Source organism: Maylandia zebra, linkage group LG11, assembly GCF_041146795.1.
Source record: "Maylandia zebra isolate NMK-2024a linkage group LG11, Mzebra_GT3a, whole genome shotgun sequence".
In the NCBI taxonomy this organism is placed as follows: Eukaryota; Metazoa; Chordata; class Actinopteri; order Cichliformes; family Cichlidae; genus Maylandia; species Maylandia zebra.
This window is the reverse complement of record NC_135177.1, coordinates 32,592,462-32,607,664: the sequence shown is the minus strand read 5'-3', so window position 1 is coordinate 32,607,664 and position 15,203 is coordinate 32,592,462. Positions and strand designations below refer to the sequence as shown.

General features: G+C 36.9%; 1 protein-coding gene across 1 annotated transcript in view; it reads right to left on the bottom strand.

Annotated features, from left to right (window-relative positions):
* The window catches only part of dgkb (diacylglycerol kinase, beta), an 80,627-nt gene that overhangs the window by 63,202 nt on the left and 2,222 nt on the right, over positions 1 to 15,203 (bottom strand). Inside the window, exons 2-6 of the mRNA XM_004560186.4 lie at positions 14,524 to 14,663; positions 5,959 to 6,035; positions 5,546 to 5,566; positions 4,903 to 5,050; positions 332 to 469 (exon numbers count right to left, since the gene is read on the bottom strand). Coding sequence (XP_004560243.1) covers positions 332 to 469; positions 4,903 to 5,050; positions 5,546 to 5,566; positions 5,959 to 6,035; positions 14,524 to 14,593 — 454 coding nt within the window. The 5' untranslated portion in view covers positions 14,594 to 14,663. The remainder of the gene's footprint in view (positions 1 to 331; positions 470 to 4,902; positions 5,051 to 5,545; positions 5,567 to 5,958; positions 6,036 to 14,523; positions 14,664 to 15,203) is intronic.

Here is a 15,203-nt window from a genome sequence, read left to right as displayed (position 1 = left end):
CAGACAAAGAGATATCGCTTTGCCAGGAGTCACTGCCTTGCTCCCTCTCACTCTCTTGTCTTTTTCACTGGGCTTCAGTTTGACCTTATTTGGCCTGAAAAACTGCTTTTCACCCACTGAGCTCTAACAACCAGTGACATTTCTTCTGCCTACTGGTACCTCAGTTGTTTGGCATCTGCATTTTATCTTTTTATTTGTATATTCAAGGTTCCCAGTGTTTTTTGCATATTGCATAGTGTTAGGAGAAGTACAATCACTATCTGCACATTACTGCTGATGTTTACTGCATATTAACATAGGCCCCAGACATGTGACATAGGATGATACTCACATTCAAGCTTGTCCTCAGGACGCCCACCCTCTAGCAAGGAGAGGTAACACACAATGTCCTTAAGCTGCACTGTATCTAGGGGCCTGGGCAGAGTAGGGGTCTTCAGAGGGGTGGAGTTGCCTTTGATCAGCTTTAGTCCTGCAGGACCAACACATGAAAGGTTAAAACATCCTTTATGCCACCTCTAATGTTAGCCCAATAAGCTACTGGGTTTGGATGTCTGATATCAGTCATATATAGTCAGAACAATCTGCATGTGTATGGTGTCTAGGGATGACAATACTTCAGCCCTATCACATTGTGTTTAATGGTCCAAATCAATATACTTATTATTTACAGCCTCATAATTTGGCATAAAATGAACAAATTGACACATATTTTCATGCTCTACATTGCTGCAACTCTGCTGTTTACTCTGCTTTAGCTCTTGTCCTTTTAAGGTCCCACTCTCCTTTGAAAGGTCAGCTGGTCCACTGAAGATGAGACTATAGTGGTTATATACATAAAGGTTAATGCCACTGTGACAGCCTCTCATTTGTGAGTATTGGAGAACTAAGCTGCTCAGTGAAAATGCTGTAAACGTCACAATATAGTACATAACACGTACATTACAGTCAAGTACAACATGTAGAAAAACCCAATCAGCTGTTTTGTTTGTTTGTCTTTTGTTTGTTTCTTTCTTGTTGTTTTTAAGCTGTAACACTGGGATTTTAGCTGTGCAGAGAAGCAGGTTATAAATGTTTTGAAAGGGGCAGCTGTTTTACATTAGTCTTAATGGGTTGTGTTTCATTCAATATTCCGTGTTTGTACCACAGTGTGACAACAAAAAGAGAAAAATATGCAAATGAGAACAGATTTACTCGAAATTTGTCAGTGTTAAAATGCAGTGTGAGCAGAGAGGGTAGGGCAGAGGCAAACACTTAGTAGTGTTAGCTACATTATCAATTCACTGTGCTCACATAAAATAAAATAAAGCAAACAGAAAACATAAATAGATAATGTTTCTCTTGTTATGGGAAAACTAAAGCTCAAAATAAAGCCTACAGGAGTGAGTAACATCTGTACTCCTACTCTGTAGGAGTATGTAGAAAAACCAGCTTTACAAAATTAAAACACACAACATCAAATCAAAGATTAAAAAACTAAAAAATTTAAACACTAAGATTAAATCTTAGAAACCATTTTCACATCAATAAAGACATGCAAGACTCAAATGCAAAGTCAAAACAGCACAAAATAATAACCTAATAACCTAAACTAAATGTAATAGTTAAAGAAGTAAAATGACAAAATGTCAGATTGTGCTGAGACATGAATTCTACTGTCTCTCCAATTCTACTGTCTCCCAGGCCATGAAGGGCCTTTAAAGTAATAACAAAATCTTAATGTCACTTTGAAAACAAATTTTTAGGGGTCTTTCTATTGCATTTTTAATTTACTGACTGATTTCTGATTGATACCAGTTTAAATAGTGTTACAATGGCCTAACTGAGAGGGAAAATCAATCATGACAAATGAGTGCCATTAAAAGTTAATACTTAGCAAAATTCCTCAGACGGCAGTAGCAGTAGCGAGATTGGGTAACTTTAACAATAATGATTCCATAACGACCTCACATTCATCCCATGGGTGGATAAATGTCATAGGTCATGACACACAATGAACTGAAGAGAATACTGGGTTTTTTAAGTGACCATAAATAGAGAAGTTCTGTTGTTTAAGAGAAAACGGATACATTAGAAAAATATGTCCTTTATAAGTGCAAGAAAAGGTCCGCTATTAATGACACAAATTAGGGCAACCGTCTACCAAATGAACTGTGAAGACTAAGCTTTAAATTTACTGGACCTGAAAACAGGAATTTGGGTTTGGTTTCTCATTAATGTCTGAGTTTCTTCTTTAAAACATATCACTTGCTTCATTCTGTGTCATTAGATGGACACAAAGGGTGATGGGAGGGCTTATAGCTAGCATGCTGGATCAATAAGGGCGAATCGAAACACTCGCACAGGCTGCACTGATCCAGTTTCACACAGCCTCGTAATTGGGGCAAACAATGTGATCAAATGCTGCATGTGCAAAAGATCATGATATGAATAATCTAAGTTAATGGCCTTAGGTAAACTATATTTCTTGTTATTTTTCTAAGTTTTTTTATTCTGTGGACAGCTTTTGTCCTGATTGAGTTAAACTTACATTTAATACATGAGTAAATACAGTAACCTGTTAAGATTCTTTAAACCTTTGAATCAAACCAATTACCAGGCTGTGTATTCAAACTATATTAGGATATTATGTTCACTCTTTATGATTATTAATTTACTTACTAATGCACTACCAGCTAACCAAGTATTACTTTCAAGAAAAAAATAATGCCTCTATGTAAGGCTACAAATGAATTTATAGAATGGCAGTTATAGAAACCTCATTGTTTTGCTGTAAATGTACTCCAGTACTCCTCAATCTCCACAAGGAAAGTTTTCAATTTCCAGTCACAGAATAAGACTAGTAACTGGAGAACATTTTTTTATATAACCTTTCTATAATAAACTCATTTTTTCCTGTGGTTCAATGGCAGAAACATGTCTAAATCTGGGAGGCAATTCCATTATTTTAACTGTGCTTCAAATCAAATGTAACAACTAAAGCCCACACACATCATCACACATCATTTTTAGTTATTGTTATTTAAGTTCACAGTAATTAGGAACAATACAATGTTTTTGGAGGAAACCTAGTTATGAAAATTTTACATTTAATCAAGCCTACACAAACATTTGCTACACATTATTTACATAGTTTTAACAGAAATTTGTGAATAGCTCTACTACAAGGTTATCTTTCCCAAAGCTGGGAGTCATGACAATTCTGAGTTTGTTTTGTAATTATTGTTAGGACACTTAGAATGAGGTCCGGTTGTACTTTATCTGAAGCTGACATTTCACACAGATGGTGCAGCTGTCTTGTTTCATGAAACAAAGCTGATGTTTTTGTTAGACAACCCATTATTCCAAAAAGTTCTCCACTTAAATAACAATATACACTTACAACTAATGTCTTAGATATGATTTTCCATCTATGCATTATGCCAGAAAAGGTATCCTCCAAAAACAGAGTGCTTATGACAGATTTGTTCACTGCATGTAAAAAGAAAAGAAGCTATATCTTAAAAATGGTTGAATGTATTCAAAAAAATTCAGAATATTTGGTACCAGAAATGTTATGTTTTAACTGAATCTCTTGGTTTGGGCTTTATCTATTTTATTGTATTTATTTTTATTTATTTATCTACTCATTCTCTCTCTCACACACACACACACACACACACACACACACACACACACACACACACACACACACACACACACACACACACACACACACACGAAAGTTCATTATTAATATTGTTGTTAACATTGCTATTAAGTGTATATATGTTTCATGTATTTGTTCTTATAAGGCAGACAAACAGATGTTTAAACACCTTTTTTATTTATTATGGGAAGAGAAAATATTTTTCCCTCATTTTCTTTTATTTATTTTTAAACCTTGAGTGATCTGCTTAAGTTTTCCTTTTGGACCTATTATACATGAAGTAAAGCTGAACCAGGAGATTAGCCAACTCAAGCTCTGGCAGTATAGTCAATAGCTAGTTCACATACACACTGTTCTCACTGCTTAGTCACCTTGTGTGTCATGATATCACACTGGAGAAATATACCACAATAAACTGAACATTATGGTTATACAAGTTTATTGTTCAGTTTATGAAAACCATAAATTAAGATTACATTTTGTATTTTGACATTTTTATTGAGGATTTATTAAAGGCCGCCAATATTAGAAGTGTAATAAAAACAATACCAAGACAGTTTTGCCCAACTTACTCTGAGTTTATTGTCTCAAAAATTCAAATCATCCACCCCAACCTCCTTCCTCTGTGGACAATGAAACTTCATAAAAACCTTATCTAATGAGAGCTAGAGAGCCTGGTCACTTGAAGATAAAACACATGTTGCTTTTTAGCACTCAGTGACACGAGACAGACTTTATTATTAATTATCTGAGCTGGTAGGCAGTCAAGGAGGTGTCAAAGCCAAGTGGCAGTGCAGGAGATGCTGTCTGAAGGAGGACTGATCTGAAGTGTTAAGTATTATTTTAATATCAGTTAGTCATTACCACACACAAATGAGACATTAGTATATTGCTATAAACAAACAAAACTATTGCCAAGTCAATTGGCAGCTTCTACACTACAATTTACACTGAGTGCCATCGGGCTGGACTTGGCATTAAATTGAATAAATTGTCCAATGGCACAAAACAGAAACAGTGACGGCGCCATTTTTTTTCACACAGCAAAGGAAGAGTAAAGTGATTCATTCTCTACGATGACAATAACAATCCCCAAAAGAAGCGCAGTGAAGGACGAGAATAACTGACATATTGGCTGAACCTTAGCAACACAAGTGGGGATGTTTTCTTATACACATCACTGACTATAAAACACCAACATGCTGTGTTTATGAACTGAGGGCATGTTAGGGAAAGAATTTCTTTTCTACACTTACCAGAGACTCGAGGTTTGTCAGAAGATGAGGGACTGGGTTTGGGTCCTTTGTTGCTAAACGACATGTAAAGGTGTTGACAGAACTCTTCAGGGAGTTCACTCTCCAGGAATGTTTGCATAAAGACCTTAAAGCCCTGGAAGTCAATCTCCTAAAACAAAATAAAAATAAGAGGGCTAGTTGTTGAATTCAGGTTTGAGTGAAATGCCGAGGATTTTCAGTATCATGTTTTCAATATTTTGCAAAATGTTGCACATTTTTGTACTTGGCTATGTCTGAATTGTTTTGGGTTTTAGCTTCTTTTATTTACTGCACTATGTGTGGCCTACATACAGATGCCTTTTTATGCAGCTTTGATGACAACTGTTTTTATTTTGTTGTGTTTTGCTAGCTGTATCAATTTGCAAGTTGTGTTCAGACAGATACAACAGTGAGCCTATTTTTTTAATGTCATTTTGCTCACGCACATGGTTATTGCCAGATTGTGGTAAACACTTTAAGGGTTTAATATTTTCCTGCAATAGGTTGCATTGCCTCTAGAAGTTTCTACAATCCTTAAGAGAGTTCAATTATTTAGTGATTAGAGAAACTAGAAAAACACAGACAGTAAATGAAAAATAAATCAAGAGGAAGAGACAGCAGATACCTGGCTGAGAATTTCCTGCTTCTACACTCCGCAGCATTGAAGAAAGAAAGAATCGCGACATATTCATGGAAGTATCACATGGTTATGTCATTTAAAATGCACAAAATAAGCACATCACATATTTACACACATTTTGAAAATGCAGTTATGTAGTTGTGATTATCTGTTATTGAATTAGAGATTTGTGAACTGTTATGATGCAGCAATTAGTAGTTGAGTATTTTTTTTTTTTTAGTTGCGTTCTTGATTATTGTTTTATCTTTAAAATGTATGCATGTTTAAAATCTCTCTAAATCACTTACTCATGTTTTCGGAAAGAAATGCTGAAGTGTGATATATGCTTGCTGTTGGCATTTCCTGAGTCAATAGACTATAAACTATGTGTTATATAATCCAGTATAAACTGAACATACCTCTTCTGGATTGTATTTAGCCAACACACCATCTCCATGGAACTCCTGCAGCACATCCTTCAGCTTCTTGGTTGAGTCTATGAGAAAACATTCAGACATGCTTTATTTGTGTTATGTTTTATATATGATTGATATCTACATAATTCAGTTATATTATATAGTTCAAAGTACTTTGCATTTTCTGGTTTTTAATTTATAAAAACAAATGTGGGTTCATGGAGTTACCCTATCTGCAGTAGGTGTCATTTTTTTCTGTACCCATGCAGGTGTGGATGCACCTGTAAGTGCTATAGAGGCATGCACGTCATGCACTCAGTATTGCTGATTTAACTTGGATGCAGCATTTTGATGCCTACAGGGAGACACACCTCCATATGTGAGTCAGACCTGTGAAGATGTATTCTGCTCTACCAACTGTAAAGGTCAGACCATGAATGAAACCTGACTTAATATCTTTTAGATCATTTTTTATATTAACCATTATTCAGGGCTTCATTAAATATATCATCCACATTTAGTACAACTACAAACCAGCCATGGCCTTTAACAGGACACGTAAACAGGCATGGCAGACATTTGTAAAAGTACCTCAAGTTCAAATACAGGGCAGGAGTTGAAAACACCAACCGGGGATAACAACTAGATAAAACAGAATTGTGAACACATGTAAAGGTCACAATAACATACTAAAACAAATACAATACCAAATAACTATTTTCAGCAGGGAAGAGATGGACCATTAATGAAATATGCAGGCTGCTTGCAAAGTGAATTAGTACTTAGATAAAGGAAAATGCATCAGGTTAATTCCCCTAAGATGTAAAAAATGTGGTAAATTACAAGTTCTGGGAAAAAGTATTCACTTGAAATAAAATAATACACAAACATAATACACTTAACTTGTATAAGGTACTACTTCTAAGGCAGACAGAAGAATAAAATAGCCCTGAATAATTTTCATTTTTATTTTTTATTTTTGGTAGATACATCTTTAGCATTTTTAAAAAATACTTCTCATTTATGATGTAAGCGCTATATTTTGTCGTGACATGGAAAAATAAATCCTGAACACTCAGTTTATAGTTGTAGCAAATTAACAGCTAGAAAACTACAAGTGTGAATATTTTATATACAGTATGATCTAATTTTATTGTTAGAGGTAGAGTGTACAGGATTTAAATATACCAAAACCTTTGTATTCCTTCTAGTCCATATGAACAGCTGGTGTATTTGTATAGCCAAATTACTGTATCTTTCAAGTTAAGGGAAAACTAAGCAAATATTTACTGCTCATTACTTATTAATAACCAATCTCTATACACCCACTGGCTGAGATGCAGATGTTTGTCTAGCATTGATGATTGAGGCGGTGCCTCGGTGTGGTTGTTGCTCGGACCTCAGCTGCAGCTGTGATTTCATCCTTCTGCTGCTCTTTTTCTGCTGGATAATTTTAATTCCACTACCAATTCAACCTGCAGCATTTCTGTGACAGATGTGCCACTGCTACTGCATGCAGGTATTGTTACATCCAGTGCAGACTAATGTGTGACAGTCAGACTCAGCATAGGCAGTTGGGGGACAAGGTGGGTGAATGTAGTAAATGTGAATATGAATACAGTATATCTGCTCTATTTATCTCTCTAAAAGCAGTCGTACACACACAGCTGAAGGTGTGCCCACTTTAACTGTGGTCACAGTCGCGTGTAGCATATATTACATGATAATACAACTCGATATGGGTAAATATTAAATGTAAACATTATGTAAAGTTAAAAATCTGAATTGAACCACACAAAAATGATATAACTATTGTCATTTCCCTGAAAGAGACAAAATGCCAAAGACTGCTGTGACTAAAAAACAGACTGAAATCACCACAGTGGCTCATTATTTTCACTCTCTGTTTAAGCACTCAGCACTGGACAAAAATAACTTCATCAGGCAGAGATTTGCTGTGATAATTACTGCATGCTACAGAGAGTTTATGAGCCCTACTGCTGAATCAATTTGCTGCACCACAGATACCAGGTTCTAATGTTAGTGAAGTTAATTTTCTCACATTTCTCTCTAAGCACAAGTTGGTGTGTGCACATTACAAATTACATTAAGAAGCTTGTTTAAGTTTGTGCTTCACGTATGGTATCTTTCTGCTCTCTTTATACAAATGAAAAAGGCCTGTGAGGGATATTTTTTATGTTGATAAGTAATTACTGTTTAATTACTGTTTTTCATCGTCACCAACAGATAAATATGCACTGGCCATTGGTCAAGATGGCCTACTGAAATTCAAACTGAGTATCAGAATGGTGACTAGAGATGATTTAAGGGACTTTGTGCACAGCATGATTGTTGGCATCAGGTGGTGGATCTGAGTGTTTTAGAAACTGCTGATCTGCCGGGAGTTTTCAACACAACCATCCCTACGGTTTACAATAAAGAGCCCAAAAAGAAGAAATTATCCAGTAAATAGCAGCCCTCTGTGCAAAAATGGTTTGTTGATGTCAGAAGTCAGAGGAGAATCAGCAGACATGCTTCGAGCAAGGCAATCCTTACTCAAAAAACCACTTGTTACAACCAAGGAATGCAGAAGACCATCTCTAGATGCACAACATATCAAAAAAACTGAAGCAGGTCACAGCAGCAGAGGACCACACTGAGTGCCACTTCTGTTAGCTTAAAAACATGAAGCTGCGGTTATAATTCACATAATTCACTTTTTGTCTTGATTTCTGTTGCAGCACTGGAATGGTAGGGTTACAATTGGGTGCAAACAATAAGACAGCATGAATGGTACCAGTGGTTACTGGTGGTAGTGATGTAATAATGTGGTTGTGTAATAATAATGTAAAAACACGTTGTGCCCCTTAGTACTAGTGGAGCATCAACAAACACCACAGGCCACCTGAGTATTGGCGCTGACCATTTCTATGTTGCAAAGTGAAAATCTGGTTTCTGGAACCTGACGGTGAGTTCACTACATTGTCAGCAGATCTTAATCTACTAGAGCAGCTCAGGGTGTGCTGAAACAGGAGATTTACATCAAGGATTTGCAGCAATAGTGTGGTGTTATCATGCCGATATGCACCAATGTCTGAGGAATGTTTCCAGCACCTTGTTGAATCTGTACCATGAATAATTAGAACAGTTCTCAAGGTAAAATGGGCTCCAATCCAGTTCCAACAGGGCATAACTGAAGTGTCCAGTGAACATATGTTTGTCTGCTTGTGTGTTTGAGCTGAATAAATGTTTCTAGAACTAAAATCCCAACCTGCTATGAGGTAAATCCAGCAGCCCGGGAAGCTGAGGTTATGCTGCTGTTTATGAAACCGAACAGCATGCCCCAGATTTATAATCATCTGATCTGTTGAGAGGTTAGCCTTGCAGTTAAGGAAGGGAAATAAAGCAAATAAGAATAAACCTGTATAAAAAGAATTTGATAGAAAAAAAACGTATTTCAGAGAATCAGACCTTAAATAGATGTAGTCTGCTATAGAGCCACCAGTTACTATACAAGAGCTTGGACCTTATTTACCACACTGCAGATTCTGAAGAAAAGACATGTCCAAAAATCTATGTGTTATTGCTAATAATAGCAGGTATTCTGTCTCTATTTGCATTTGCATTTGAGCTCTCTTCCCCTCTCGACAGCAATTTGTCACCTCCTGCACTAATAGCTTTGGATCTTTGATTTTCTCAGGACGCATTTTACCAATACAGACTAGAAATAAACAACCCACACTGAACTGACTGTGTGTCATCATTATTGACCATCTTTATGAGCACACCAACTACGCAAAACCATTACCGAGCAGAGTGATTATGTATCCACTGCCTGTTACATTCAGCAGGCACAGCTGAATTACAGTGTGTTTTCTCTATCAGGATAATGATTTAACCATTCTGTGCCACACAATAATGAGGAACAACAGAACAGAAATGTAATGTTTTTGAGGCTCATAAACACTCTGAGGATTTTTTTTTACCTTCTTTGGTAAATAATTGCCCTTCTGTTAAACAGCTCACTGCCACATAACTTGCATTAGTAAATCTATTATATGGATAGAAGCTCTTAATTGTTGTGAGCCAGATCTTAGGTGCCTGCCTCAGCACACGGCCATTAAATCGTTATGAAAGTGTGAACTCCTCACTTTAATGAGAATGAAGGGTGAGATGCAGTACAAGGGAGATAAAAGTAGAGATTAAAAAGGAAGGCGAGGGGATGTGATGTCCATTGTTATAGCTCAGATAAAGGGATATTTTAATAACCTGTAGCTGCAGAGGGCACAAAGAATCGCCCCAAGCTCATTGAAACATAATTATCCAGAAATTGTCTTCCACACACACACATCCACGTGCATGTGCCTCCACACATGTGTAGATAATTGCCCATTATGACCACTATGTGTCTCTTTTTTTATTATACTTCTTCCCTTCTCCCCTTTCTTCTATTTTGAATGATTCAAACCCAAAATATTTGCAAAACACGTAAAAACCCCACCATAATGCACTATGTGCCAAAAAGAAGAGGAGCGTTTCACAGAATGAAGAACAATGTTGTTTTAAACCAAGTGAGAAGCTGGTACAAGAGCTAAAGAGATGGAAAGCATTAATTATTAAGATTCAAACTAAGAGCAAATGAAATAAAAAATTGTTTCAAATGACTAAAAGATGTCTTGTTTGGGACTGAAAATAACTGACATATGAAACATCTACTGTGACGTTACACAAGGACACTACAAAAACACCACTTAGGTTGTAGAAACACTGAATACGTAACAACTATTCTTCTCCACAGCTAGTTCCATAATTTGTCTCACTTTAAACGATTTACTGTGACTGGTGTTCGTATCTCCAGCGTCTGTCCAAAACTATGCGTGGGTGGTGCACGTCGTCCTGCAGCATGCCAGGTATCATCATATTTTCCATTCCTGGTACCATTTCAAATGATGAAATGTGTCAACATGTTGGAGCGTAACATAAACTCCAGGAATCCAGAGCGCAGCCTGGTGAGCAGGGAAGCCAACTGTTGGGCTGCAAATGAATCAATCATAGCTCGCCACAAAGATTAAACGCTTCAGCAGCTTCAGTTTTCTACATCAGCAAGACAAGTTAGAGCAGGCAATTACAACGTCAAGATTATATAATTAGAACAACTGATGTTAACCACAGCGACTCTAACTGCACTGCAGTTTACATTAACAGACACACTGTTGTTGTTACCGTGGTGGTTTGATGCTACTGGAGAGAATATGTGTTTGTGCGTAGTGCACGGGAACGTCTGGGTTTTGCTTCCATTTATGAGGAGGATTACGGAAGGCATGATGCTGAAATCCTGCCAGCTTTCCAAGAACTTCCAGTGACGAAGTGAAAACTTGCCTCAACTCAAAACTCACGTGTGAATTGGAGAAAATTAAATAAACAAAGCAGTGACACGAGTTAATGAGGAGATACTTAAACATATTTGTTTTGCTTTTGTAGCAGAGAGTTCGAGCAGAATACGTCATCTATTTCCTTTTTTGTGGAGGGATCAGTCTAGGATATGTTTATCCTAACAGCTTTAATGTTTCAGCCTGTTAGCAAACAGGATAGCCATTTTTTTGTTGTTGCAGAGGTTAAATTCTCGTCTTTTTTATATAAGGAAAACTATGTCGACCTGTTGCCAATTAGAACCTAACTAAGAGTGACTTAAATTCATTACAAAACACATTTACTTGAATATGAAAGGCACGTAGAGTAAATTACTATTAGAACCTTATTTCTAAACAACAAAAGTGATATTCCTCAAGAGCAGGTTTCCTTCTCTTTTTTTTTTTTAAATCTTTATAGGCCTCAACCACTCAGGGAACAAAACATTCATTGCCTTAGTTATTGCAGACTAAGCTTTGCTTTCAATTCCAGCCTGCCATGTCATAAATAATAGGAGGGCAACACAAAGACCTGATGTTATAACAGCTGACATGTAACCTGTAGATGCTGATTTGAGTCCTTGTTCAATTGGTGGGTTCTCCTCTCTCAGGATTGTTTTATTTATTTATTTTATTTATTTTTTTATTTTCTTGTTGTTATGATGCTCATTCACTGCCAGGGTAGTACACAAGTAAAAATATCCTTTTATAAAAAGAATAAAATGCGCAACACACATCTACTGGAAAAGTAAATGCAGTCACACAGTCGTAGGCTCTGTCTCAGTGCCATGCAGCCTGTGAGAAAAGAAGCACTAATGGAAAAGTCTCCTATGGACTTAGCAGAAGCAAAATACTCATTTTCCAAACTGCAGAAAAAAAAACATGATGTGATGATCTACCCTTATGTTAAAGTGCGTGGGTTAACTAAGGGAGAAGAGCACCTCTGTGTGTTAACTGATTGCATTTAAAGGCTGTGCAATAGGAGACTTTGGAGGTGGGCTGTAATCTGTCTTTCCAGTCAGAAGTGTTTTCTGTGCTTTTTTTCAATTGGCTGTGCAGGAAGATGGTTTGGGTGGGATTAGCTCAACTCTGTCCATAACTAAAACTGGCCTAGTGAGTGATCGGGCTTTTCTCAGTTTCAGTGCTCTCCCTGTGATACACCCTGAGGTAAACGAAATGTGGCAGTAACAGCATGCTGATTCCAAATATAGAGTGCAGGCTTTTCAATTTAAAACGATTCTGGTTCACTAAGACAAACATGGTGGTAAAAACAAAACTGGGAGGTGCATGCATTTCATGAAACTGTAATTTTGCATGCATATCCATTTTGTCTGTAAGGAAAAACATTTCTAAGCATAAAGTGCAGAATGAGGCCCAGTCTTATTGTATAGATCCCAGTAAGAGAACAATATTCTCCAGAATGCTGGGATGAGAAATTACAGGAAATGTCCGTGTATACTTACCGGCTCAGTTATCTAATCCCAAGTATCTCTTTTATTTAAAAAAATCTGCTGATGAAAAGTCAATTGCAGTTTTCTGCTTCTTCACAATAAATGTTTTCACTCATCTGCTCAAAGACCAAGGTCAGCATTAAGCTTCAATCAAAGCAATGAAACATTTTCATATTCCTATCCTCCTCTGATTATACATGACGTATCTACAGAGAAGCATGTTTCATGCTGACCTGAACAGAGAAGTGTTTTAATGGCAACTCTAGATCTCAGTATCACACAGAGGAGTCACCGTGCATGACTTCAACATTTCAACTATTTATCGTTTGGATCAGAACATCAAGAAACTTGTTGATTTAACTTCTGTCCGAATGTAGGCTGAAAACACAGTTTACACAAACTAGTTTAAAAGATGGATCTGTGTATATAACTTAAACCTGTAGGTGATCTACAGTTTATTAAGATGTCACCAAATAGATTTTCACCTTAAATCCTGCACTCAGAATGTAGACAAAACTTTATACTTTCAGGACAAAAAATTAATAAGGAGTAGTATGATGTAAACAAATCTGCTTGCTAAAGAAAAACAGAAGAAAAGGTGAGAGGGAATAATAATGACTGTTTGGTGACACGGTGTTTGTGAGACTGCACATAAGTCCATCTCCTTTGCCTATCCCTTAGTTTAATTCTCATAACCCTCTCTGGTTAGACAAAGAACTAAATAAACCAGACACAAACCAGACAATGAATCTGGCTTTAAGCATTCCCAAGAAAGCATATTGGTGTATTTCTACTACAAAACATGGAAAAAGTACACAGTAGATATCAAGTTACCAACATTTGATCAAGAGACTGAAGTTCCAGTCTCCTACTGTTAGGTTAAATCATCACAAATACTTTGTAATAATTGACTCTCAAGCTACCTGACTGTGATTATGAAAAGAAAAAAAAATAATGAAACAAAATTCATCCTTTCAGAAGAATCTAAGCAAATTTTCTGAGGTTACCATGGTTCTGAAGTCTGGTCATAGACTGTCATGTCGTGACACATTAAGGCTGAGCATTTTTGCTGTTGAAATTGGATGTGATGAGTAAAAGGTTGATCTGACTGACAAACAGAGGGGCTCTGCATGTTTTTCTTCCTTTTTGGCTCTAACTGGGATTTACAAAATTCATGTTGTATTTATTAACACATGCAACTAATGACTGAGCTCAGAATTACTGAGGCATCGAGGATGACAAACAGTCATTGTCCTATAGACTTCCATATGACCAAGCTTCTTTTTTGGAACTAGAGGAGTCATCTTCCTGCTGGCCATTAGAAAGATTCCAGGTTTAAGGCACTGGTTTGTCTTTTCAGACCTTGAAGCTGTATTCCTGTGCTGTGGTCAATCCTGTGTGCAGTTTTGACTTCTCCCTGTTCCTGGTATTCTAAATACATGCATGTTAGATTGATTGGTGACTCTAAATTGGACACTTATGTAAGGCAGATAAAGTGGTTTGCGCTGTGAAAGTACTTTGAATGGTCAGTAAGACTAGAAGACACCAGTTGCAAGTCCAACTTTTGTATACAATATACATTTTAGGCTGCAGTTTAAGGACACAGATATCAACCAGACTGTGTAATGTCACCTCTTATTGTCCCTGAAGAAAAAGCACAGCTTCCTTAACACAGTCAGATGCAAACTGAGAGTACCTCCTCTACTCACACTGAGTGTATTCCTGTAGCAAGGCGAATTCAGCTGGGGTCAGTGTGACCCATTTGTCCTGGCTGCTCATTGTGTTCAGGCCACGTCTCTATATCCACCGTGCATTCCCCGTGCAGCAACACACAGCAGGGAGTCTCACACTGGAACACAACAAGACATCAAAATCAGCCCGATTCACCCCCACAGACATCTTTTCTTTACATAATGTCAGTACAAAAAGCAAAGCTGGTAAGACGCAACAGCTTTGTTGCTGAATAAGACACAACAGGATTACATATATTCTCCAATTAGCTGGAGAAAGCAAACATTTGCTGGCACATTTTAAAGCAATAAAGAAATAGATACATTATTTTTCCTCTGATAATCAGAGCACATTTTTTCTTCCTGCCTGTTCCTCCTTCTGCAGCTGCCATCTCAACTAAAATATCCCTCTTCCTCTGCTAGATCTTGGTGTTTCAAGCATTGAGATTCGTGTTTGTTAGCCAGAGCAGGATGAATAATTTAAAGTTTAAGACATGTTGGTACAAAATACACTATCATTAAAAAATTTGATCTTTTTATACATAGAAACAAGTCCCAACACTAAAAAACAAACAAGTGATATCTAGTCCCATGTATTCACAATTCAATTTATGAAAATTAAAAACTATCAACCCAGGAAGTGTAATATTTGTGTTATA